Here is a 26,611-nt window from a genome sequence, read left to right as displayed (position 1 = left end):
TTATCATATATTGAAGAGAACATCTGTGATCATAATCATGCTGTTGACTTACTAAGAGAACACAAATTATATTCTATTAAATAAGGTTTTTGTCGTAGGACAAGTCACTCATTACACTGCATTGGAAATTGCCTCCTCCCGGCTGTCTAGACCCAGTAGACAAAGCATGGGGAAAACTTGCTTTTGCATGTACAGATCAGGTAGCAACATTTTATTTGAAAAGTGCTGACGTGATAACCTTTGCTATAATTAATCATGTGGCATTTAAATAGATGAAATTACACTACGGTTGTGGTATGGACAGTCAGACCAAACGCGAGGCTTCGCAGATGAGCTCCCTGTGCTGGAGCCGGACCCACATTTGGCATTTGCAACCAGGCAGAGGCGGCTGCGCGCTGGCTGCTGACCTTCCTGCACCGATGGACCCCGGGCTGCCCTCGGAGGTCAGAGCACACTCACCTCGGGGTGGATGTGTTTAACCCTGCCTTTAATTCAAACTGCTCTGGGTGCTTGGGTCACTCATAAATAGAGTCATCAGACCATTACTGTCTCCATTTCAAATTCTGGAGCTCTTCCATGCCTGTGTTTATGAAAGTGAAGATTTATTTCTTCCTGTCTTCTGAGCCTCTGGATTTTTATGGCTGTGTTACCATCTCTGAGGAATATCTGACACTGCTTTTGAACTTGGGTATCAGATGCTTGCCTATCAGATGTCACCTGTCAAGCACGGCTCTCCACTTTAACTGTACTTGTATGTGGTACAGCAGCAATCTGAGAAATAAAAATATGTCAGAAAAGAGATGTGACGGGGTAGGAGCCATCCAGCTCACTGTCCCTATTGGAGACCTGTGAGGTGCTGCAAAACAAGCCAAATCTTGCAGCCTGGTGCTGCAAGGGGTTGGGAGAGAGGTGGTGGGTTGCTCTCCTATTCATCCAGCTTCTCACCCCAGAAGCGAGCCGGCAGGAGATGGCCCCAACAAGATGTCTGGGGGGGTGTTTTGCTCCCACAGCTCAGAGCATTACAGTGGAACTGCAGAAGGTGCATATTTACGCAGTGGTAGGGTGATGAGGATGATGAGAAGAAGGGAAAGACCCCACATAATTTGTTTCAGCTTTGCTCCTGATGACAGTATCTGATTGTTGCTGTTGTTCTGATCTTGACCGTTTTTTTCTTACACATGTGGGTCAGCCATGGTGCAGTGGTAGGCAGGCGCAATTAACAGCCCAACAGTGGAGGCAGGGTGGTGACTGTCTCCAGACATGCGGATCTACGAGACCCTTCTCTTAAAAATAACACTTCCCACAGGACTTCTTTCTTTAAAAAAATACATTTTTGTTTCTTTTTAATGGGAAGCACCTGTAGGAGGTCTTATTCTCTGAGAAGTTAGTGGAATTATTTGTAGTAGGACTGTGTAATATAAAATTTTTTCTTGTAATTTTGAAGCCATTATTGCCATTTGTGTGTGTGGTTGATGTTAATAGAATTGATAGGCAAAAAGTAAAGAGTGAGCTGTCCAATTTAGTCTTTCCCTGCTCAAGAGGATGTAATGCAGTTGACTAACCTGAAGAACAGGCTGTTGTGTTAATCAGTGATGCCCTTGAGCTGTCCGATCCACCTCACTCTCCAGTCTCCTGAAGAGTTGCTCTTCCCAAGGTGCAGTTTTGTCTCAAAGAAATACTGTCTTGTAGCACTGTATGAAAACACACCAGCATTACACAGCAGAAACCGGCTCCCTCGGCAACAAACAAGGAAGGGATTTTTTATCATTTATACTGGATATACTCCAAGAATTCTCTCTTCAGTTTAGTTATTATCTTTCCCTACAGTGTGGAATATTCAATTAAACCTTCCCTCAAATTGGGCATAACTTTCAATGAAAATTAAAGCAGCTCTATTTAGGTAACGATATCCATCACTGGGTTTAATGTTCAGAGAGAATGGGAATGGTTTCACCTGTTCGTGTGAATTAACCTCAGGTGACATTCTTCATGTTTCAATTCCTCAAAAGTGCAGAAAGATGACAAGCATTTAGCATCCTACTAGATGTGCTGGCTCTGAAGTTTGGGGTATTGGGAGGACACAGAAAATATGATCATTTCAAATGTATTTAAATTAATCTGGCATTTTTTAATTGATTTTGTGATTCTCTAGAAAAAAAAAAACTATCAGCAGAAGCTAGGATAGCAGAGTGTTCTTCTAAACTATATATCACATTCTGTCCAGCATATGGGCATACACCTCGTACTGTGTTTAAAAATATTTCTTCCAACAGGAAATCTTGTGAAATTTCCTATATCCTGCATCTTAGTGAAAGAAATACACTCCTCTCAAAGGAGGTAGACCCAGAGCTGTAGTACATTTGTTTCATCTGACAGGAGGGAAAAAAAGTGCTTTTTGGTAACCAATCTTGTTTGCAACTTGTCTTGAGCTGAGGGCAGCTCAGTGTTCATTCTGGGTTAACTCATTTTGGACTCAAGCAAAAGAAACGTAACTCTGAAAAATAAAATCTGTCACTGGGAGAGTGTCTCAATAGTTAGCTTGTCCAGGAAGGTTACTTATTGTATTTTCCCAGGACAGTAACTAATGTGTAAGGAGTAGCACTGGTTTACAAGGTAGCTGCTAAAAATCATAAAGATCAAAGCGAGCTAAAACAACTGAGCAGCTTTATGTGTGTATATGCATAGATGCACTGCTTCATTGGGTTTTTTTTGACTAAATGACCAAAAGAGAGCCTAATGAACACAATCTGATAAGGAGGGCCCAGGAAAAGCCTGATAAGGTCAGGGAAGAGTATCCTTCTGACATGAGTGGGCTTCTGTGGATCAAGTGGCTGATAGTGTTCATCAGTGATAAACTAAAAATATGTTATTGTTGCTTCAGGATTGCAAGCCCCTGAACATTATTGCAATAGAAATGAATTTACTGCTTTTATATATATTAAAAAAAAAAAAAAAAAAAAAAAGTAAAATTCACATTTTGAATTTATCTGGAGAGCAAAATTTTGCTCCCATAAAACTGGACGCTGTAATAGAGCAGATGCATTTGCTTGTGTTGACAGTAAAAATCTGAGATCTGTTTCTGCCCTGTAACATTGTTAGTCAAAAATGGACTATAAACGGTACAGGTGCTTGTAGTTTTCTTCCTATAAGAATCTAGACAGCAGTTTGTTTTATTTATTAGTGAATATTTAGTGTTCTTTGAACCAAATCCTCCTCTTCTGTAAGGTACTGTGGCTCAGCTCTTGTCACATGCTGCGTTAGGACCTGGGCTGCAGTGATTTCAGTCACTCATTAGACTGTAACAAAAGGACTCTACGGGCTGAAGATTAAATAGTTTGGACTTGCTTATCTTGGTTATACAAAGACAGCAATAAGAGAAAGAAGAAAGGCACTCAGAATCATTTTATCTACCCAGTGTTGCAAGGTTTTTCCTCCTCTTCTGTTCCACAAATGTGGTGGCAGTGGCTTTCAGAGTTTCTCCCTGCCTGACCCAACACTGTTCCCTCGAAAGCCAAGAAGCATTCACACCAGGGTTTTCCTTCTTGCTGGCTAAAGGAAGGGCAAGCATTTTTTTTGCTATGTAAAAGTTGAATGTTAAACAATGTTAGCAGCAGATGCTGTTGTATTTGGGGAGCTGTTTCATTTGGTGATCTTTCATGGGCTTCTATTTTAGCTTAAGTAAATTAGATTATTTAGTCTTTTCACCTATTTTTGACTATTTCTACCTTTCTAGTTCTCTATCTTCCATGTCTGATGTATTTTTTCTAAATTATACTTTGCTTACTAATGATATAGGTGGATGATAATGTTTTACAAATGTAACTCCCTGTCAAACTCCCTGTGGTATTGTATGGACAGATTTTGTTGTACTTGGAAGACCAGTGTCTCACCCAAGATGCTGCACTGTAGCAATCTGGGCCCTGATCCTGTGGTCAAGTAATGTCCTGGGAGATATGGGGATGTATTTTATGTTGAGCGTTTGGACCCTTTGATTTGCTTGTGTACCTGTAGATGAGCTATCTGCTTTTTAACGCAAGGTGCGTTTTCTTGTGGTGGGAGGAGGACTGGGGATCTGACCTTTAGCTTGATGTGATACGATATAAATTGGCACAGTATAATTGCAAATGACAGCTTAGCGTGACTGGAGTCCTTTGTGGGCTGTGAGGCAGATAACACAGCTGATGCAATGCATACCTGAGTCAGCACAGTTCGCTAACTGGATTAGCTGGGATGCTCTGGTTTGTGCCTGTCCCAGCACAATCAAGCTCCTTGCTTATGGGACTTGAAGCAACTCTTATATAGAACCTGAACACTGGGCCAGCTTTTGTATTTTACAATTAGAAAACTGGATAAGTTAGAATGTATTTTAATTCTCTTGTTTTCAAGCTATTAATATAGTGCTTAGAGCTATAATCTTTATGGGCCAGATTGTAATATTCTTTCTTACAGTGAATGAGACTGTTTAAGGAGTGAAGCAGCCCTGGGTCTCAGTAACAAGTCAGGATATCATAATCTAGCCCTGTATGCTTAATGGTTATTATTATCTTTTTCTGCCAGCAACCGTAAGCTGCACACAGGTATAATTTAAAGCTAGAGATTATGTGAAATGTGTTTTGAATAATAGATGAGTCTCTGTCAGATATCATTAACATATAATTAAAAGTAAAGATAAATACAACCGATACTACTGTATGCTTAGTGTATTCTCTTTTGTGGTGGTGCCTGAGGGATGAGACATGGGGGGAAGTTGCTCCATTATAATCTTCCTGGCAAATTCTCTCTGAAATCCTTCTGTGGAGACAACAGAATTTTCTCCCTGGAGTAAAGAGCTATTGTTCCGTCCCAAATAAATTCAGCTGATTTCCCAGTATCAGGCGATATGAAGGCTATTCACATTCATTCTCACTCTCCTCCCATCAAGAAGATGCATCATCTTCTGTTCATTCCTTTTTATTTTTTTTATTTTTTTTTGTACAGCCCATCAGCTTTATATTTGCTTTTCCTCTGACCACCTATACCCACGAATTTCCTGCATGTCCATCAAGATGGACTTCTGGCAGCAGACTAGACTGACTGCCTGGCTAAGGTGATATCCATGCTTGCACCCCTGCGAATCCCTGCCCTCGGCAGCCCCGTAACGGCTGGTCCTGGCAGCAGCACCGTGATGGCCCATGGAATTGCCCTTTGCCCATCGGTGCTCTGAAAGGACAGGAGCCTGCTGTGAAGATGATGGGGCAGAACACAATCAGAAAATGTTCAAGCAAGGTTCCTTCCCTGCAGCTAAAAGACAGAAACTCCTTACTTGCTGTAGCTGTATTTAATAATGACTTTTTTTAATATGCAGAGAAAATATTTTAGTGTTTAAAAGTATCACTAAGCATTTTGTTTTGAAGTGAGCTGTGCTATCACAATACGATCATGCCTGTTCCCCTTCATTTGAGCTTTGGGTAAAGTTTCAGTCTGTGCTCTATTTAGTGCACAAATGCTTTTCTGAATGTTGACTCCACTTGAGGTTCAGTGACTTTTGGAAAAAAAATCTGACTGTTCTAAAAAAAAAAAGTAAGTTTCATTATCACATCTTTTCTAGGGTGAATGGTGCATGGCCTCTTGCTGCTAAGATACTATTTTATATTTTAAAACTGGTTATGTGGAGGTTCCATCAAGTGTCTGTCACATTTTTCCTCTGTTTAACACAGATGACAACACACTGCATGGGCCAGTTTTTCTTCAGGAACCCAACAGCGTGATCTTTCCCTTGGATTCCGAGGAAAAGAAAGTGAAGCTGAGCTGTGAAGTGAAAGGAAATCCCAGACCAACCATTGGGTTTGTGGAATGTTTAACTGTTCTTTCGCACAATCTCAACACTAAAGCAGTTTCCCCTAAGAGCTCTTCTGCTGGCATCACCCAGCATAACTCTGTGATGCCCCTGGAGTCCACCACAATGCTGATAATGTTTAAAAAAAAACTAAAGGGTCATCAGGAAATCTCTTCATATTGCAACACAATTGCAATATTTGGACAAGAGATCAAAAAGGTTACAAAGAGATTATAAATAGTCTTTGCTCCCAGATTAGCCATCCTTTTCCACATATGTGGACAAAGCTCATATTTGTTTTCAGCTTTGGCAACTTCCCTGAGATCCTCAGAAAAAAAAGGTGCCATACTGCCACAGTGATGCTGCTGCTGTAAATCATTTTGGTTGTAGGGTTTTTTTTCCCTTTGGTGCCTTTCTCATTTTGTTCACTGTAGTGAATGCCACTTCGAAACCAATTAGAGTCATCAGACCTCAGCCATCGTGCTGTCTTCTGACATGACTATTTAATGCAATAAACTGTTGATTCACTGGTGCAAACATATTCAAATTGTTTCTCTGTTGGCTGTGTGCTGTGACTCCCTCACATGTTCCAGCCAGGGCTGGGGGGGATGAGGATTGTTGTAACTGGGGCAATATGGTGCTAGAATTTCTGAGTGCCCCTGCTTGTGGCAACATCTTCTATGAGTGAATTTTTTTTTAAGATTTAAAAAGAAGCAGCCAGCAAGTCGAGAGAGGAAAAAAAAAAAAACAACCTGGGTGGACTTGAGTGGTTTAAAGATTCTGTTTGTGGAACTTCCCCTTGCAAAATTATTAATTTCAAAGGGCAGCACCACTTGCAACTACAGAAGCATTAATCATACCAAAGACTGAAATATATGTCAAGGATATTGCTCTTTCAGTTAAATACTGAAATATTTCAATACTGTGCAGGAAATCTTCATTTTCATGCTTTTTTTAATAAGTAGTCAAAGATGTTTTAAATCTTTATTTACTACATGTTGTATTTTAAAATATTCAGGAGTATTTATTAATAATACCAGAATTTAACTTTGGCATTTTGTGCTATAGGTGGAAGTTAAATGGAACCAGTATTGACATCAGTATGGATTACCGCTACAGCATGGTAGAAGGCAACCTGTTGATCAATAATCCCAATAAAACCCAAGATACTGGAACATACCAGTGTGTAGCAACAAACCCATTTGGAACGATTGTCAGCAGAGAAGCAAAGCTTCAGTTTGCTTGTAAGTAAGAATTGCATCACAGTCCACATTCCTGCAGCATGCTGGAAAAACTGCCTGCCTTCCATACCTGTTCTAATGCAGTACACAGGATTATCTGAGCTGTTCATGGAGTAGAGAAAACACCTGGTTTTGGAGGGGAAATGTGATATGATAGTCTAAAATTGAATGTACTATGCAGGGTAAAATGTCTTTATTTCTTTAGTAAGAGACCACCTAGGATAGTGTCTGGCAAATGAGATCTCACCATCGATTTTTCATTCCCTTGGAGAATTAAAGCTTAAAAATATTTGAAGGAGGAGGCTCTTTATAAGGAATAAATTCACAGTGGCAATTTTCACTGGTCCTACATTTCAGTACTTAGGTGAAAGTGCTTTCAGCTATGGGTGGTATGTTTTAACTGTGTAAAAGGGAAAACAGGCTGCTTCATATTTATTTTGGGTTTAAATTTAGAGTTGCAACTAGTTATCTAAAGCTAGGGAAAACAAAAGAGACAGGTCTTGATGTGAATCAGCATTACATGAACTTAGAACATTTTGAGGGTATAGGATAGAACCCATAAGAATGGGCAAATGATAACGTAGGACCACGAGTCATCTTTTTTCTCATGTAGTTGCAAAGGTGAAGACAGAGAATAGATAAACAGGCTTATTCATCCGTCACCTCTGTGATTTCTCTGTGCTGTTGCCTGGGGAGTGGTGTACATAGCAGCTCAGTAATCACAGCAGGACCTGCTATGAAATACCCTCGTATGTGCCTGCAGGAGTTCAGGCCAGTCCGTTCCCAGACACGAAGCCATCAGTAACAGTGAGCTGGGCTTTCAGTAGAGCTTAATGAAAGATGTGTTTCACCAACTGGTAAGGGAAACTGATGTGCTCCAGCTACGAATATAAAAAGATAAAAATGCCAATAAACACCAGGTTCACACAATATAGAGAGGTGATTTGTAATGCGAAATATTACTGTAAAGTCAAGTCCTCTGTCTCCCTGCATAGTTTACAATTTATTATCCGTTTGCTTATGACCTGCTTGTGGTTTTCTGTGACTGAAGCTGCATTTTCCCTCTGGATGGGTAATGAACAGCTTTCTCAAGACCAACCTCATCACTCCAGATTTTAGTATGTCAGGGTGATCGCTTCATAAAATATTGGATTGGGCTGCCCCTCCAGAGACCGCATCCTTCACAGCAGGCTCTGTCTTACAAATCCTGGTCTGCTGGCTGTCAGGCGGGCTTGGGCAGCAGCATCCAGAGCAAAGCACTTCAACACCCCCTTGGCTGGGGTCACACTGTTTGCCAAAGTCAATTTGGAGACCGGGAGAGCTATCTTAAGCCTGTTTGCCCTCGGTTGCTCTCTCAGGACTTTTGCCTTTTATCAAGTTATTTTCCTTGAATTTACCCCTTTGTCTGGCACCTAAACTGCACACGCAGTCTCTGACCCAGCTCCAGTGCTTCAACTTGGTCTCTTGTGCCTTGCAATGTCACATGTGATTTGGCTGTGCAAAGCCATTTGGTTAGACACTCAGGACTGAACTGCTTAACCTCTCTGTAGCTTCCCCCTTTGTCTGAGCAATCCCTTATTTTCCATCCTGATCATGTGTTGTGACTTTTTTTTTTTAATTACTTTTTTTTATTTTTGTTTTACCTCATTTTTATTTCTGAGGAAAGTTTTTGCTGGTTCTTTTGAGACTAATGTCTGGGGTTTTGAACTTTTTTCCCCTTCATCTTAAGGGTTAAATTCTGAATCTCGGGGCATCATTAATATATGTTCATCCATTCTTCAAGGGCTGTGTTTTCACTGAAGATTAAACTGTGATCTAGCTGTTCAACCTCCTGTGGAGGTCAGAGGGTCAGCAATTTAGTCCTTGAAATATGCATTTAGGTTACAAAGTCATTATGATAAAAGTGCTAATATTTGCTCCCAATACTTTCTTTGTGATATATCATTTACATTTCAAATTCATTCTATGTTTTTTTTTTTTTCCTCTCAAAAGTAAGGAATCTGTTGTGCCACAGTAACAGAATAATGATTAATGACACACTAAACCCTGTGCTTATGGCAGTACAGGCTCTCAGAAAATAAAAGAAGCTTTAAACTCAGAATATGGATTCTAATAATAGCTTTTCCAAAATGATATACAAAACCAAAGCTGAACTAGATTATATTACGCACTTTTTATTTTAGTGGATGGGACTTAGCTTTTGACAATTTTATTCACTGTTCTGTAGTTTCTGTTTGGAAATAACACTGAAATCAATAAGGAGTCACAGCTGGAGAGACGCGCAGCTCTGATGTGGCAGTTTAGAGATGGACCCACCCATTCAGACATATGATTAAAGCTGTTAACTATGGTTCAGATTCTGCTTCCATTTCAGTTGAAGCTAAAACTTGTACTGATTTTTAGTGGTACCAGGGTTGGACCAAACCCCTCAAAGTGCAGAATTTGCAACTGGTTCCTGCTGCTCAGCTCCTGTTCCCTTTGACTTGGCTGGAAGGTGCTGAGCAGCTCGTGGCTGTGGCAGGAGAGCGGCACAGTGCGGTGCGGAGCCGTATGCCCTCAGGCGGGTTGTGCTTTTAATCAGCGTCCTTGCCCAATTATTTCTTCCAACTCTGAAATAATTCACAAAATGGAACATTACCGCACACAAGTGCTGGAAGTTGTGCTTATACTCACATCTCCATAGACATAAAATCACAAAGAAGAGTCCTGGGAAAGGTTTCAAGAGAGTGTATGTCCCTGGTGCGGGGCAGCATCAATGCCCTTCCTAAAGGAGCTCATCAGCCTGTTCTGCACAATATTTGCAGACCCTTTTCAGGAGTGTGTGTTTGGAGGACTGTGTATTAAGATGCATTTTCACTTATTTTGGTGGCCTCTGCTAGTGTTAATATTATTTGCTAGCAGCTACTGCTGATTTCCCAGACTGTGCCTTGTGTGGATAATGACCCAGGGTCTTTCAAATATATTCCTTCTCCTGTTGACTATCAAGTGTAGTAGATGTCCAAAGGATTGTGCTTTTGGGCAGCTAAGTCCTGATGGCTTCCCACCAGAAATGTCTTTGCAGAAGCCCCCAGGCTGTCACCACATGTGGGTGACCATGATGAGTACCCGCTTTCATGTAGCTTGGGGCTTATCTACTGTCTTTGGGTCTGTTCTTGCTTTCCCAAAGGCTGGCAATGAAGAAAAGGGCCAGCTGGCCAAAGTGGTCCAAAATGAGCAATGCTGGTGGAAATGGCTCAGGGATAAAAAGACTAAGCAAGGTTTCCTCTTCTGTTTGGGTTCTTTGCTAGGTGGTGTCCAGATCCTTTATTTTACAATCCTATTGGCAGAATGGGATGAGACGGGATTGTCCCAGCAAAAAGAATGGCAATTATTATCTTACCATTTAGCTGATTTATGAGCACCTGTAGAATAGCAACTCTAATTAGATTAACTTTGAGATTTACTTTACCTTGCTAAGGCCACAGTTTGTTCTTTACCAACAAAGTGTTGAATCCAGACATTTTTGCATGTCCCCAGGAGCAGTGCAGAGTCAGTCAGGGCACCCCTTTGCCCCCTGCCCTGGGGAGTTTCCAGACTGTGTCTGTTCCATCACCGCTGCTAATGCATCCCTGGGATGGGGCCAAGACTCCAGTCTGCTCTCCCGGCAGATGACCCTTGTCTACTCCCGTGGAGCCATCCGGAATGCTGGTAGATTAAATATCCTTTCCCTGCTGTGATAACTAGACTCAATTTGGCCCTAAACTCCTCAGCAAGATTTGCAGTTTAACCTGAAAACGCACACAAAGACAGTGCTACCTGCAGTGATGCTGGTTTAAAAATAAACCCTCCAGTGAGCAGGTAAGTAGCCATACAGTAGTCATTGCCTTTCTCATCAGCACTGATGGTTGTCAGATGCTGTTGATCTTGAAATGAGTATTTGATGAGGAAAATCAAGTTCTAATGGGTGCGGTTTTTCAGTCATACCATTGTTTTTGCCCCCCATTGTTACAAAAACTAACTGAAAGTGCTGTCTGTGAAACATGAGCTGTTAGAGAAATGGGATTGGCTTGTCAGGGAGTTTTAGCATTTTGCACAACATCATACCCCCACACTAGGATGATTGTTGATGTCCTTTCTCCTGCTCTGTGCAGAGATGCTTCCCTGAAATCAGTGCCTTTCTGACCCGTAGCAATTTTCTATGGAAGAGTTTCCTTCAAATCCGTAATTTAACAAGTCCGTGCTGATGCTGTGTGTATTTTCTGCAGTTAGCAAAAATGGTATTAAGATGTCCAGGGGGCTGAGTTACCAATTTTTAAAACAAAGGAGACCCCAGGGATGATGGGGCTGAAGGGAGGTATCCCCAGAGGATGCTGGAGGAGCAGCAAACCAACAGGTGCTGCCCTGGGAGCCTGGGCTGTGGGCAGATGAGGTGAAATGAAAGGGGAAAGGTCTCCTTCTTTTCCTCCTAATTTTCCTGCAAATGGCCCAGGTTAAGCAAAGTGGCTGATTTTGTGTATGGAATTTAGATTGAACTGTTTTACTGTGTTTGAAGATTAAACCATGCCTGGAGGGCAGGGTTTGCAGGTGGGCTTCCCTCTGCTGCTATCTGGGGCAGCCACCTCAGACTTACCTGACGTACAGTTTCCATTTATAGAAACTCAAACTTCTTTGTTACCATGAACATACTCCTAACTGCAGGGAATCACATTATTGTTTCTGGATACTGTTTCCCTCCACACTTTATTAAAGAAATTTGTTTTATTGAAGTATTTGTGTGAAAATAATTATTATACATGAATTAGCAGCTAGTACTCAGTGCTGTGCAGTGCAAATGGTAGCAGAAAACACAGTAATAATGTAGTTGTAATGAGAATACTTTGGGGCTTTGACCTACCATCCCAAAATAATTTCTCTGTGATGGTAGAAAAAGAAAATTACTTCCAACATTTTACTGAAAAGGATCTTTTTCAATATTCCCATTGCTGGAATGATTCTTTTTATATCTTTTACCCAAGCAAATCCCATAATTTTTGCTATTAGTTGCTAAGAAACAAATTATAATTGCTGCTCAAATTCTTTACTGTTGTACCCTCTTCTTGCCCTGAAGTGCATTCATTTTCTTTTTGGATATTAAATGATCAATGAAGTAATTCTTTCAAGAACAATTAATAATGAAAACGTTTTCAGAAAACCACCAAAGTATCTGCTATGCCTTGCCTCAACAAACAAGCGCAACAACAATCACATTGATTGATCAATGAAGCGATGCGCTACCGCTTGGCTGAATGAGGCATTCGGCAAGCAAATTAAATCATTTCCGCAGCGATTACTAACGTCTGAGTGTTGAGAAAAGATGATGTGTTTTAAACCTTCTGGAAATCAAGGAGATGGAGGGTTTGGGTTGTTTTTTATCAGAGTTGGACTGCAGCTGGGATAGCGGATGTGTGCGGCTCTGCTCGTCCCTTGGCAGCCCATCAGTCGCCCATGCTCATCCTCTTCACAAGGTATATTTTTTCAAGGATTTTCTGCTTGTGAAGGGCAGAAACCCAGTTTGGCACATTTTCCTGGCTCCTTCCTTGTCCTGGTTCTCTGTGAGAGCATTTGTAAAGAGCCTCTGTGGGGTACCTTGTGGGGGGGAGTATTCAGCATCCTGGGTGGGAGGTGCAGACCCACACCAAGACAGGGGCAAATGTCCCTGCCTGCAACCACCACCGCAGGATGTACGTGCCTGTGCACCGTGGCTGGTTCCCACTGCAATACTGAGATACTACGCTCAGCTATGGCTTGCTCAGGTACCCTTCTGCTTTTCACGTTCCTGGACTTCCAATCTGCTGCCCTTCCCATAGGTTAGTTCACTTTTTCCTGGCATTTTCATTGCCTTGCACATGTACAGTTACAATTCAGAGATTACACCCCCAGCAAGCAACAGGAGTTTGCTTTCACCCAGGGCCAATGAATCTGCCTCAAAAAACTAAATTTTCTTAATTTTTCTTACACTGTCAGGAAGTGGTTTTCTTAACATGGCCTGCTTTCCCATACATACCCCAAAATCTCTTTTGCTGTCTCTTTTTTTTTCCCTTTGAAGCCTTTCAGAGCCTCTGCACGTCCAGGTTTTCCTTGTGGTACACAGGAGCAGCTCTGCGGCAGCAACAAATGACACCGTGCTGCAAAGGCTCTGCCTCTGCTGCCTCTGGCTGACTGTCCTATTTCAGTTTCCAGGGAGTCTGAAAAAACTCACTATAACATTTCGTATATACACTGGATGCACTTTTTAAAATTCTGGTTCTAACAGATAAATCTGTTTTGGTACAGATTCTCTGGTAAGAGATTTCCTTAACTTTTCACTCTTCCTAAAGGAATAGTTGTCTTGTAGCTCCTGAAACTCTGCAAATAGAGCATTATTTTTAAGCTTGCATACGCACTTCTGTCTGTTGCCAGCGGCTGTGTCTCCCCAGGCTTCTCCAGTCCCACCAAAGTGGCTGGGATGTTCTGGCCATCCCCATTTTCCTCCATGAATTTATACAAACAAAGCTGTCAGGTCACAGCTCATAAAAGCAGAGCACAAGGTGTTTGTGGTGTTCCATGTTTCTGCAAAGTTATAATGTTAAAATTGTCTGGGCTGTCAGGTAGGATTTGGGGCTGGTTACAACAAATTTGGCTCAAGGGATGCTCCTCCTGTATGCATGTAAACAGGATTCTTGATTCTTCCTCTGGTGTCATTTACAGGAAAAATATCATTTATATCAATAAAGGGCCTGATGGTCTTACCCAAAATAAGACAGTCCTACTGTTTGAGCCCCCAGGACTGGGTTTGGTGTGGTACAGGACATGTTCTTAACAAGGAAACCACCAAATGTATTTGAATTTTTCCACATGCGCGCTTCCCAATGTTTCTCTCCTTTGCCGAAATGCTAACTCCAGCCTCTGCACCTTTGCCACAGAGTCTCTGATGGGTGGAAAACTAGGCTAAGCCTCATCATGTAAGCTCTTCATTTTTTTTCCTCCTTCTTTTTTTTTCTTTTTTTCTTTTTTTTTTATTTTTTGATGAATAGGACCAACAGGGAGTATGTAGCAGAGGATAGGTATATAACCTACTTTCATCTGTGATAGAAGGATGCTTAATTTACAACAGAAAAACATAGGACTTATACCTGCTTTTTTTCCACCCAAGGCTTATAAATAAGATGAATACATCATTACTTAAAGCAGTGGCAGGGCATTCGTAGATAATCAGCACACCTTCTCTCAAAGCTAGTAATCTTGTAAGCCTGCAGTGTTATTTAGGAAGTGTATTTTAGTTTATACCATGCAGAAATATTGCTGCTGAGGGCAGGGAGTGTTGCACAGGGAGGTGTCAGAGGGCTGGGAACTGCCACCAGCACCTCTGGGCATCACACCGCAATGAACTTAAGATCACAGGTTAGTTGCAGCTCTGCAGTGTCTTTTGTGGTTTGGAAATTTAGGGAACAGCAAGACACAGCCTTGACAGTTTTTTCCTGTCTCTCTCCACATTTATTAATTTTGCCCTGAATATGTAAAGTAACATTTATTCAAAATAGTTATTTTTTTTAGTATCAAGGGCCTGGATCTTGAAGAACTAAATGCAGATGTAGGTGTTTGTTTAAAATGAACACTTAAATGGAGCAACTTGGTCCCAGTGTGCCACAATTCAATGATCTAAGCTTTCCTTGAAAAAGCTCTGCTGTCATGTGAAACTCTTTCTAGTCTTGCGAAAATTATCTTTGTGCTAAATCGCATCAGGGTGCTGTGGAGAACTCCAAGTGGACCCGGAAGGAAATCAAAAAATGTTTTTCTCATTTTCTCTGATGTTCCGAATGAAGCACTAAGTACTTCAGTTCTGAGCCTAAGTATTTGGGACAACCTTGCTTTGAAATGGAGTAGATCTCTCTGCATTTGAAGATCTTCTGACCTGAGGCTTAATCAGTCACTTTGGCATCTCTCCTGTTAACTCAATATCACTCTTCTTTTTCTATACTGAATGGTCATAAAGAAAACACTGTAAAGCTCCTACAGTAAACTGAGAGAGCGAGATTTGTCTTTCCATACTTTCCCCTTGGCTTTGTGCAGGATCTGATATCCTGCTGTTTTTCAGTAGAATTTCCTGTTCTTCCTTTCACTCCTGCAGCCTTTGCAACTTACCTGTATTCCAGCAAGGTAGTTCCCATCAGTGGCCCGTTTGGCTGCTTACCACTAGATTATTAGAGAATCAGTACACTTTATTTGACATCTATTCCACTCTTCGAAGCTTAAAAGCAAGAATGAAAATAGTAGTGTACTGTGAATATTAATGTGTCCTTAGCAGTAGTATTAATCCTCTGACTGTGACTATATTTACAGAATATTTTCCTGAGCATTTGTTCTTAAATCAAAGCCAAGTGTAGGAACAATTTAATAGCTATGTAGATGATATTAGAGGAGTTTTGTTTTGGCATAACTTCAGAATGTAGTCTAGCTGCCTTTATTGAGTACAGTCCTTACCTCTGATATCCAGTGGGCTTATTCAATGACACCTAGAAAGGTGCATAAATAAGAGGAAAATAAGTTGCAGGTTTAAACTATTATTTTGATGATAATGAAATAGCCTGGAAATGTAAATGTCAATATAAAGCAGTATTGTTAAGAGTGCAGTGACCCTTCAGGGAACTCAGTTATTCAATCAGATTGAAAACTGAAAACCTGTAAATTTAAAAGCGTTCTTTCCCCCTCAACTTTCAGACAATTCTTAAGATTTAATAAGGATATTTCCTTCAAATATTAATATTTTGAAATTTTGATTAAGAATGCCATAGAGACTTTGACAGCAATACAGTCACAAGCAGCAAGAGCAGAGGTACTCTGTGTCCCCACACAGTGGTCCTTGCAAATGATTTCATGTATGCACCTGTGGTCACCATGCTTTCTTCATGCAGGAATGAAGTTGGGGCATTGTTTCCCTAACAATTAATCTCTGCATGCTTGCTCTCTCCATTAGACATTAGAGGTATGTCAGGTCTGTGAACTGTTGCTGTCCAAATGACATGTGATGAGCCTCAAACCACATCAACATCTGTGGTTGCAGCTAAGGCTTCCTTCGATTTGGGTTCTTTCCCATTACAAATCTTTCCAAACATCTTGCAAAAACTGATCCTAGACTGGCACAAATAGCTGAAAAGCTGTAAGCATATGTTTCTGTGGCCTACTGTAATCACTTTTTCTGGTCTTTTAGGTCCAGTGGATAGAGAATAGGGCACGGAATCAGGAGGTCTGTATTATTTTCTCAGTTAATCAGAATACTTCTTGGAACAGTTCCCCTTTTGGCTGAAAATCCCCTAGTCTGTCAAATGAAATAATTATTATCCTTAGGTTGAACCTTACTGATTCTATACCAGTGTGAATCAGTATTGTCTTTAAATGTATGGAAAATATCAGTTACAAGACCCCCTGGTCAAGCACAGGCTATACCCAAAGGCCAGATGTGGAATCTCTAAGATTGTTGCCATTCCTGTTGATGGGATGTAAGGCCAGTGCAGAACAATTTTATCCTAGTGTCTGCTTCTTCATTGTTTTATTTTTTCTTTCCTAATTTCTTCTGGAAAGCCAAACCAGCAAGTCAGTGTTTGCATGCAAAGGACAGCAGAGCTTTAAATATGTTTGTCAAAAGTGGTCCCATGTTAGTTTTCCTGTCTGCAACAAACGTGACTGCCATTTCATAATTCATTAGACATGAGAGATGAACAGAATGAAAAAATATCTCCTCTCTAAGAGATGCCGCCTAGCATAGTGATGTGCATTTCCATAGGTGAGCTGTGAGGATCAGGATCTCTGTGAGGTCTTTTTTTGTGTGTTTCTATCAAGTAAAAGGAAATTTTTCTTTGAAACTTCTAGATGAGCAGGCTTGTGTCACATTATTTGACATTATTTGGGGTCTGAATTTGCATTCATTTAGCTGCACAAAGTAAGAAGGTGCAGCAGAGCATGCGTGAGGCATCTGCAATGCTAATGCTGAGCTATCAAGTGAGAGAGGGCTGTGCAATATCTCCTGCCACCAAGAGAAGTACTGCTCTCTGCTATTGCAGAACCGTCCATGCTGGAAAGAGAGTATGTGAATAACTCATTGCTTTGCTAGGAAAATATAAAAAAATTCTGAGTGTGAAATAACTCCATTCAAGTCAACCCAAGGGGAAAAGTCTGCCCAGCTTTTCCAGATTAAAGTAATAAAATAGATTTTTCTGAGTCCTCAGCATTTTGTCTCAAGCAGGAGAGCTGTTTCAAAATGAACAGTTGAAATATTTCCTATAGAAGGATAGTAAACAGGCAGCTTTTATGAAATGGAACATAAAGTAGAGGGGGATTTTTTCTTTTGGTAACAGAACAGAAAAGAAAGATTTGATTTGGGAAGAGAACAGTGTGGGTGCCTTGCAGATATTGCTAGGAGTCCCTGTTCCCCAGTAAGATGAGTGCCATGAAGGAAGGCAAAAAAGCGTGTGGGCTGCCTTATTGCCTGTTTGGAAGAGAGGATCAAATACCAACAAGGTGCTGACAATATTGTGTGGAGCCATCCTGGTGAGGAGAAGCAGCTGGTGCTTGGTGTGATGGAGGAAGGAGAAAGTGGATCCATGACTCCTGCAGCTGGTGTTACCAGTGGCATTGGTAATGCTCAAGGAAAAGCTGTTGCAGTCTTTGGGATGCAAGATAAAAGCCTGAGGAGGAATTTTAGCCATGTGGGTAGAAAAATCAACCTGTCTTTGATAGATGGTGGCTGGAAAGGCTTGGCAAGATTTAAACAAAGTCTTGATATGAGAACCCACATAGAGATGTCAGAGTCCAAGATGATACATAGGTCAAAGATGTGAGTGACAGGGAGGGCTCGGAAGGAAAACATGATCTTGGCTTGCATACCAACATACCAGTTTTCTCCTTTCCCAGCCCAGGAGTGGCTGCTTGCATCTTGCTTCTGGCTTAGCTGTGAGCCTGTTGCCTTGGCAGGAGGCAAGGAGCCTCCTCTGAGGACATCTGGTTTGAGTTCAAACCTGCATCTCCTCCAGCTACGCATCTCTTCTTATCACATAGCTGAGCTGAGCCTTCAGAGCAAACCCTGCCTTGAAAATCCTCCAGCTGCAGATGCCCCCGTGGCAAAGAGTCTTTGAGAATTTTTGTGTCTTGTGAGAATGATGGCAGTTTCTGTGCAGGAAAGATCAGAGAAAAGAAAGGTCTAGAAGTCCAAACAGGAGCTAGCCACCTGGAAAAATGCACTGGCAGTACCTTGTTTAATGCCTACGGTAATAAAGTCCAAGCACAAATATTTTCTAAAGGAGAGGCAGTGTGGGGGAATGGTAAGATGTTTACCTGTACAACTTCTTTTTTTCACTGAAGTAGAAATCCCAGTGAAATTTCTGTTCTAAAGGTCAAATTAGAAAGCTTTCATCCCCAGACTTGTAAACTATTTCTCAAATCAGTGACTCTAAAAATTATTCATTAGAACACCAGCTCTTAAACTGAAATTCTATTAAGCTCTGTATCAAAGGGGGTTTTATTCCAAACTGCACAGCCCACTGTGTAGTTTTGACACAGCAGCAAGGACATGGGCAGAAGAACTTAATCTTTGTATATTTGTGAAAGGGATGACATAAAACCTTGCTTTTAAGAAGTCAGGCACAGGTTTTATAGAGACAGTGTTTAGAGATATTAGAGCCATAAATATCAGGAGGCAAATCTTGTCGAGTGTTTCGAGAGCAAAAAGCTTTAATGCTTTTGTGGGTGCTAGTCATCAGTTAAAGTGCTTTCAGCCTGCCTTCATATAGACGGGCTATGATTTCTTCAAGCCAATGTCCTCTAAAATCTGAAATTGATTGAGATGCACTGGAATCTCATCTTCAAGACTGTTTTATGGGCCAAATTAGCCTAGTTTATAGTCTGCAGACAATGAAGTCATATTATTCCATGGGCAGTGATGCAAATGACTTCTGTCTCCATCTGGTCATGTATTCTGTCCAGGATATGGAAGTATGCTCTGTTGTGTATGGAGAGTTATGCAAATCTGGTGAAAACAATTTGGAAGAGGGAGTACAAGCTATCTCTTGGTAGAACATTCTTTATTCAGTCTGAACCAGGAATTGTTGGCCAAACTCTCTGGTTATTTAAATTTTTTTTGTTTGACAAGGTGTCATTGCCAACCTATTCAGAATACCCTTGAAATGAGTCCTATGGTCTTTAATAATAAAAACCATCCCATTGACTTTGATTCAAGGACTGTGTATAACCTTAAACGCCATTCTGAATCTGGGATCATCTTAAAATTATAGACGAGGTATAAGAAGACAAACCCAATTATGGTCCATAAATCTCTTTAAGTCATGCCTGAAAATTGACTTCAGGTGTCTTGGCTGTTTCTGTGTACATACGTGACTTGTGCATTTCACACACATGAAGAAGTAGCTATCTCTTAACTGTATTATTACTTCCTGTTGTATGGGTGCTTCAAAGTTCATTTAATATATGTAGTAAAGGTCGTGATTTGTCCACTAGAGAATACTCAAAATTGCCAGTGGCCAAATTTTAGTTTTTGGTTTGTCAATTCTTTCCAAATTTATTTTAAAACATTCAAGTTTCTTGTATTGAGATTACAACCAAGCCTCAAGAGTGTAATACCAAACCAAAGACCCCATGCAATTTATGTGGTCTAAAATACTTCTTTTTTAAAAGTATGGATCAAAGATTTGGTTGCTAATCTAACTGAATTATTAGTATCCTAACCAAAGACATATTTTGAGTACAATTACAATGATACTAAGGCTAGAGTGCATTGTATCCCGTTATTGTTAATTCCCAGTAATTATTCTGTTGCAATGGTGTGTGGGTGGCATCTGCTCCTCCGGGATGTGAGCTGGGTGGTGTCAGCCCTCCCAGGAGGAGGCAGTTACAGCCCCTCACCTGCCTCTGGAGTTGCTTTGTTTGGAGAGCATGATAGTGGTGCTGGTGGCTTTCTTCCCCTAACTGGGCCTGAGTTGTGGATACTTTTATACACTTGCTACTACTACTGCACTAATTGCTTTTTCTTCCTTGATTCCAGTCTCTGTTATGTCTGAGTTTTACTACATATGTTTTATGTAGGTTGTGTTCTTGCTTGTGATTCTCTTTGTTCCAGCCAACCCACTTTTGCTCAGTCCCAAGGTGCATTCCTTTGGTGAAGAGGAGCTGTGGGTTGTGCTCACAGTTTGGAGGCATCTGTTTCCACCCTGTGGCTGTACCAACAGGGCCTTTGCAGTTATCTTGTGGCCTTATTCTCAAGGTCCTGTGTTACAATCCCTTGTTTTTCCTTCAAGCACATACATCCTCTATCAAGGTTCATTGAGTAGTTCACACTGTAAGGATAATGAGCCATTTGAAAATATAGATAGACATATAGATATAGGTATTATGCTTTGGTAGCTACTGACTATTATTAATAACATCGGTGCAGTAGAGCAATATCACTGAGGTGTTATCAAATTTGCTTTACAAAAGTCTCTAGACTTCAAGTAAAATAAGCATAAAAGCTGCAAACTTTTTTTTTTTTTCTCTAAGCCTGAATTTTAGTCATGTTTTCCTTTGGGAATTAAAATTCAGTGATGTATAAGGAAGTGATTGATGTGTGTATGTTTTTGTTAGAATATAGTCAAAGGATAAATAGTTTTATATCAGTTAAACAAGAATAATAGATAAAAATAGTATTGACATTGCTCTTCTAATGATTAGAGAAAAGCCTTACATGTACTGACAAAGGTTTCACTAATGGTATATGAGTTTTTGACAGCATGCCATTTAAGGCAGTGTACAGCAGTGCTTCCTTCTACATGATATAGTCACATAAATTGGCTTTCTGAAAGACATGCAGACACCTGTCACCATCAATTTGAATCATTTACTATTCATGTTAATTTTCTATAATATTTTTAGTTTTGATAGTTCTAAAATAGCCTTCTTGCATAGAGAGTTCTCTCTTAATTTTACAACTGGCATAATTACAACAGCATTTTGGATTTTAAAAATATGTTATGCATTAAAAAAAAAGACAAGCCATGGAAACACTCTTCCAGCAAACAAAGAAAGGCAAAACGGAGCTTAGGTCTCATAAAAAAATAGGGATTTCTCTGTCAAATCACCAGTGACCTGAGACTTGAAGCCACCTTGTTTCAATCTGGTTTCCAGGGCACAGCAAGTTCAGCTGCTGAGTTATTTCCATGTTGCAGCCACTAACAGGACCCCAGTGGGTCTCGGATACAAACGCTGTAACGGCTCTGCTTGGGTACAGGTCTTAAATACAAAACAATCACTGCAGCTGTAAATGAGAAGGGATATAAATACAAAAAGCAGAGGTCAAATATTATGCTGCCCCTGCCAGCAGGAACGTGTGGGAAAGTGAGCTGATGCAGTCTTGTTTGCTTGCTCATACTTTGATGTCATCTGTGAAATAGTGCAAACTTTGTGAAATAGAGCAAACTTTGATTTCCAGGGCTTATCTAGTAGTCTCTAACAAAAAGAATTACCAAATTTCATAAACAAAGTACAAACCCAAGTAGTTCCTAATAAAGGACAAACGGCTACAGCTCTTTCGTTTTGTTTATATTTGAAACTTCTTTGCTATAAAAATGATTTTTGTACATAAAACTTGGGTAAATTTTCCAGTACTCTACCCAAAGTTGGATAATTGTAACTGTGCAAAGCCATATGTTTTTGGTTAAAATTTCCATATGCCATTTACTGAGACGAACTGGCCAGTCTTAAGGGGCTTTGAATCGTTCCAGATTGTTTAAGCTTTTATTAAACCACATTTGAGGTTTTGGAAGGAGGTGGTTCAATGCAATATCCTTCCCAAACTGAAAAACTGATAGGATGACATATGCTGCTGGCACCCTCTGGGCTTTCAAGTGTTTTTGAGGAATAAGCATCTGTATCAGACTGGCATCACTTACCAGTATCTGTGTAACTTGTGTTACTGAACATTAAGGCAGAGTTTTAATGGAGGCTACAGAATCATCTAGTAATGCACGAAAGTATATTCAAGTTCATATTAAAGGATGGGTGTTAGTGTGCACATGCAACAGCATATTGCACTCTGGTGAATTTCAGCACGAGATGTCAAGTTTTTGTGCAAATATTGGGTAATTAAGTCTCTTTTGAGACACACAGTTTAAGGACTTATCCTCACAGATGTGGAAACTTTGACTCAGAGAACTTAAATGACTTTCCCAAAGTAATGCAATTGCTGACACGGTGCTGTCAGTGGTACAAATCACTGTATTTTTCACAGCTTAAATACATACAGCTTTATACTCACAAAGGTCTGTTAAATCTGATTTAGAATTGATACTGTGGTGATGATGAAGTTTAAATGGCATCCTTACTCTTTCATTAAATAAGATCTGTGTAACAGTGCTAATTGCAATAACCTGTCTGCAGTCCTGTTACACCTCCTTGTTACAATCTCCTCTTTGCACTGAAAACATTACTAGTCACGTCCCCATATGATACTGGAGTTACTGAAGCTTATACAGTATTTTTCTGTTTTCAGTTGGAGTCACTGGTTTAGTATTGTCTGCTCCCAATATGCTCTGGCAGGCCATTGACTTCCAGAATTGGAAAGCATTAATATTTTCTTTCTCAGTGGTTTCTTTTAATCCATTTTGATAATTGCTTTCTACAAAGAGAATGTCAAATTTAAATAGGGCAAAAACTAATATGCAAGTGTATTCTTTTTCTAACAGTCATACAAATATCTGAGCTTGTTTATTTGAAATAACACATTTAAAATAAGAGCCTGATCTCCAAGTTATTGGTGCAAGTGACCTAGGATTGCTTATGCAGACATATGCTGTTTTGATTAGTTAGGGTAAATTTACATCTTTCTTGCACCTGCTATGTTGTGTTGTTTCCTTTTTGATGCTATAAATAGAAACAGTTTTTTTTTCATGGTCACATACTGCCCAGTGCCACAAGTCCCTGAGGTGTTGAACACTTTCACCAAAAGCGTATGCGGGGTCCTGGCTCCAACAAGGAGCAGTTTCTATTTATGTAGCAGTCCTCAATTCTGGTCATGTTTTGTTTGCATCATATATGAATGTTTTTATTGAAATTAAAACCTCTTTCTTTTTTGATCTATGCAATGATAGATCACTGTAATTGAAGCAATTTACACTCTAAAAACTTTAATTAAGTCACAAAGATGCCTGCATGCTAAAACTTAATGAACTTATTGCTTCTAGGCATTGTTTTGCTTTGTCTTATTCTCTCCCTTCTGTTTACCAAAGCTCATTGCATTATGTCTAAAATTTCACTGTAAACTCCTAAAATGACTGGGTCTTTTATTTCTATTATGAGGTATTTAGTATCCCATGGGGTTCTTAATAATAATGTAATTATTTTCAGATTTCTTACATACAATGTTGCCAGGTCCCAAGGAGCAAACTGATGGGACTCTTGGGTCTGTGAGTGGGCATCAAGCCACCAGACTGTCACACTGGCTCCCAGACCTCCTCCTCTTCTTTCCCAGTATTTCATGCATCTGAAGGCTGGGTGGGTGCAGTGCCCAGTAATGTGGCTTCCTGTTCATCACTGGTGGTATTTTCCACCAGTTTATCCCTAACTGAACCTGACTGCTTAAGTGTGATTACAGTATAGTTAGTGTTTGTACACGTTGTGGGAAAGCGGTCTTGATCCCCAGGCATCGAAGACGCTGAAACCACTGCTCTCTGTTATAGTTTATTCCAGCAGCTGATGATTCATAGCAAGTGCAATTTCTCATCTCCATTTCCATGATTTCGGCTTCCTACCACTGGGTTTTATAATATTCTTCACAGGGCTAGCAAACACTTCAATGGATGGTGGTGTCTCATCATGACAGTGCTTCTGTGTGTAAACCAGAAATGTCTCACTTCTGTTTGAGAAAGTAGTGACCTGTTTGAGGTTTTCCCTGCCTCCCTCCCAAATCTGAAATTCTTTTCTTTTAATCTACATCCTCAGCTGTTTTTAAAGGATTTGTGGGATTTTTGTTGGGTGGTGTTGTTTTTTTGTTTTGTTTTAATATGGGCAAAAGTATTTGAGCCAGGAATCTGTGATCTCATTGACAATGTACACAGGTGAAATGGATGAACAGTAAAGTGTGCAAGAATATAAGGAGCATGAGTAGGAAACAATAACCACAAAAAAGGTGAAATATGACACAGTGAGAAAAACATGAGTAGAGGCCAGCCCTGTAGCAGCACAGGCTGAGTAGCTGTGCTATGTTGTGGGGGACACCTCCTTGGGTACAGTGGCAGGTCCAGCAGTGGGACACCTGAAAACCTCAGATTTTGCAGTTCACCTAGTTCTGCTTAGGTGTAAGTTCCAGTGGAGAGAGAGCTGGTTTCCAGGGAAACGTGGTGGTATGGTAGTTCTTCTTCAAACCTTCTTGCACAACAGTAAGTGTGCCAAAAAAATAATGTAGTTTGGCTTAATAAGTTTACTAGTGCTTTTATGGGTTTGCCCCCCCCCCCTTTTTTTTTTTAATTGGAAAATAAGAACAACAGTCCTCATGTTAGCCAGGATCTTTGGGCTTGGGGGCAAGGCAAAGTGGAACTTAATGCTCTCATCAGGGGAGACACATACAGCCAAACCATTTACGCTGTGATTCAGAGTCATTCTGCAGCTGTGAGGGTTATTTTTGTCATCTTCTTTTGCTGTCCCATTGATTTTTTAATGTCAAAAGTATAGAGAATAATTTCCTACCTACTCTCCAGACAGGGGCAGAGATGCAGTAGACAGCTGTGTTTCACTTGGAGGAAGATAACAAACATGGGGAAAGAAGTGTTAGAGTGCTCCTTCTGCGTTAAAGCTTCCTGCGGGGTGCTTTTCAGCAAGTGTATTTAACTTTTGTTTAGCAAGTGGCCTTACCTCCATGTATGAGGAATTCAGCAGTATGAAATTGCAGTGCAATATTCTGCACCCATCTGAGCAGAAGTTTGTAGGAAAGGTTTTTGTCCACTTTGCACAGCATGCGAAAGTAGAGGAGAACCTCTCGAATCTGAGCATCGCTTATCTGTAAACTTTGTAACCATTCAACAACACTAATATTGTTCCTGATTTACCAGGAAAGATTGCAAGGTGGTGTTTAAATGAAGTTTCTTATTAATAAAATATTAAATAAGTTATTGTTAATTCAAGTTACTATTCACCTATTTCAAAAATAAATTTGAAGTGTGGATTTCAGAATGTATGAGCATAATCAGCCTCATCAGTTTGAGACATTAAGCCTTTCTTATAATTATCCATATTTTGTTAGTTTACTCAGAGACAGATTTTAAGCACGTACATGCACGTAAGGCTTTTCAGAATTTACAGTTGACTTTCAAAGCTCGATAGGAGCAATATTGCACCAGGAGCAACAGTGATGAATGCTCTGCTTTGTTTGCTGCTTCCAATTGATTCTGACCATTCTTCCATCATTTCCTAGTTGTTCATCCAAGCAGAGACTACTTTTCCTGGTAGCAATCCTTTTCTTGTCATAAATATATGGCTATTTATTTTGTCAACAAATAGGGTTATTTCCTTCTTGCAAAAAAGTTAGAGGACTAGATTTGCATTTTAACTATTGAGTCATGCAGTTTCTCTCCATACTGTCATAATCAAGAGCTGCTGGATCACGAAGCAGGTGGCTGTTTCAACTGGTTGGTAATGAACCACCTTTCCCATTCCCCCCCCTGTGACTAACAGAATTACCTAGAGCACTGTGTAAATATGCTTAAACACACAGGCTCAGAGCTGATGCAATTTTTCTTTCATATGTTCCAAAGCAGTCCTGTGTATTGCTTTTTTTTTTGGTATTCAGGCCTGAAAAGTGAATTCTGTCATAATCTCTGAAATGTTTTGTGTATGTATATGTATATGCATATGACATAATGTCTTAGTTTCATGAATGTGGAGGAAGATATAAATAACTAAATAGAGATATGAAGAGTCTTCCGTTCTGTATAATTTGAGACTTCTGCAAACACTGCTGGAGTCTTCTTCTAGTGCATATGTATGTGTCTATATACGTATATAAAGCATCTGCTTTGATGATTAGGATTTGTTTTGCTTTTACTTCATTTTTTAATTTATTAGAAATAACATTTGTGTAAAAATGTTTCCTAGTGCCTCATTTATTTCCCCAGGCATCATTTTGGTTTTAAGCTTTTATTCCTTATGCAATTGTTCTCAGTAAGGATGAGATACATTCTTGTACCTGTGTGCAGCCAAAACATATTTAAATCCATGGGACCAGAAGGTAGCCAGACAAATATAACAGTGGTTCTTGAAAAGTGCCGTTCCACCTTTTTTTTTTAATAGAACTTAGGACAGAAATATTTTATCTCTCCATTTTCATTGAAAATTAGTTTTCTTCTGTTTTCTTTATGTTTTGGGTTGTATTTTTGTTCTGTTTTTCTAGGCCAAAAAAAAAGACAGACAAAATCACCCTGCTCAAAGTTGTACACTCAGATTATGACTTGAGAAAGGCTTTATTTTCTCCCCGTACTTACACAAAGTCTGAACAAATGACTCACACTGGTGAACCTGCTGTGAA

The 26,611-nt window shown here is 40.1% G+C and overlaps 1 protein-coding gene across 9 annotated transcripts in view; it reads left to right on the top strand.

Annotated features, from left to right (window-relative positions):
* The window catches only part of LOC102088268 (contactin-4), a 334,360-nt gene that overhangs the window by 202,994 nt on the left and 104,755 nt on the right, over positions 1 to 26,611 (top strand). For all 9 annotated transcript variants that reach the window (XM_065074577.1, XM_065074578.1, XM_065074571.1 and 6 more), the window contains 2 exons: positions 5,697 to 5,823; positions 6,884 to 7,059. In XM_065074577.1, the coding sequence (XP_064930649.1) occupies positions 5,697 to 5,823; positions 6,884 to 7,059 (303 nt within the window). The remainder of the gene's footprint in view (positions 1 to 5,696; positions 5,824 to 6,883; positions 7,060 to 26,611) is intronic.

Source organism: Columba livia, chromosome 10 (genome assembly GCF_036013475.1).
Source record: "Columba livia isolate bColLiv1 breed racing homer chromosome 10, bColLiv1.pat.W.v2, whole genome shotgun sequence".
Classification (NCBI taxonomy): Eukaryota; Metazoa; Chordata; class Aves; order Columbiformes; family Columbidae; genus Columba; species Columba livia.
The sequence above is the reverse complement of the archived record's forward strand: the minus strand, read 5'-3'. Positions and strand labels throughout refer to the sequence as shown.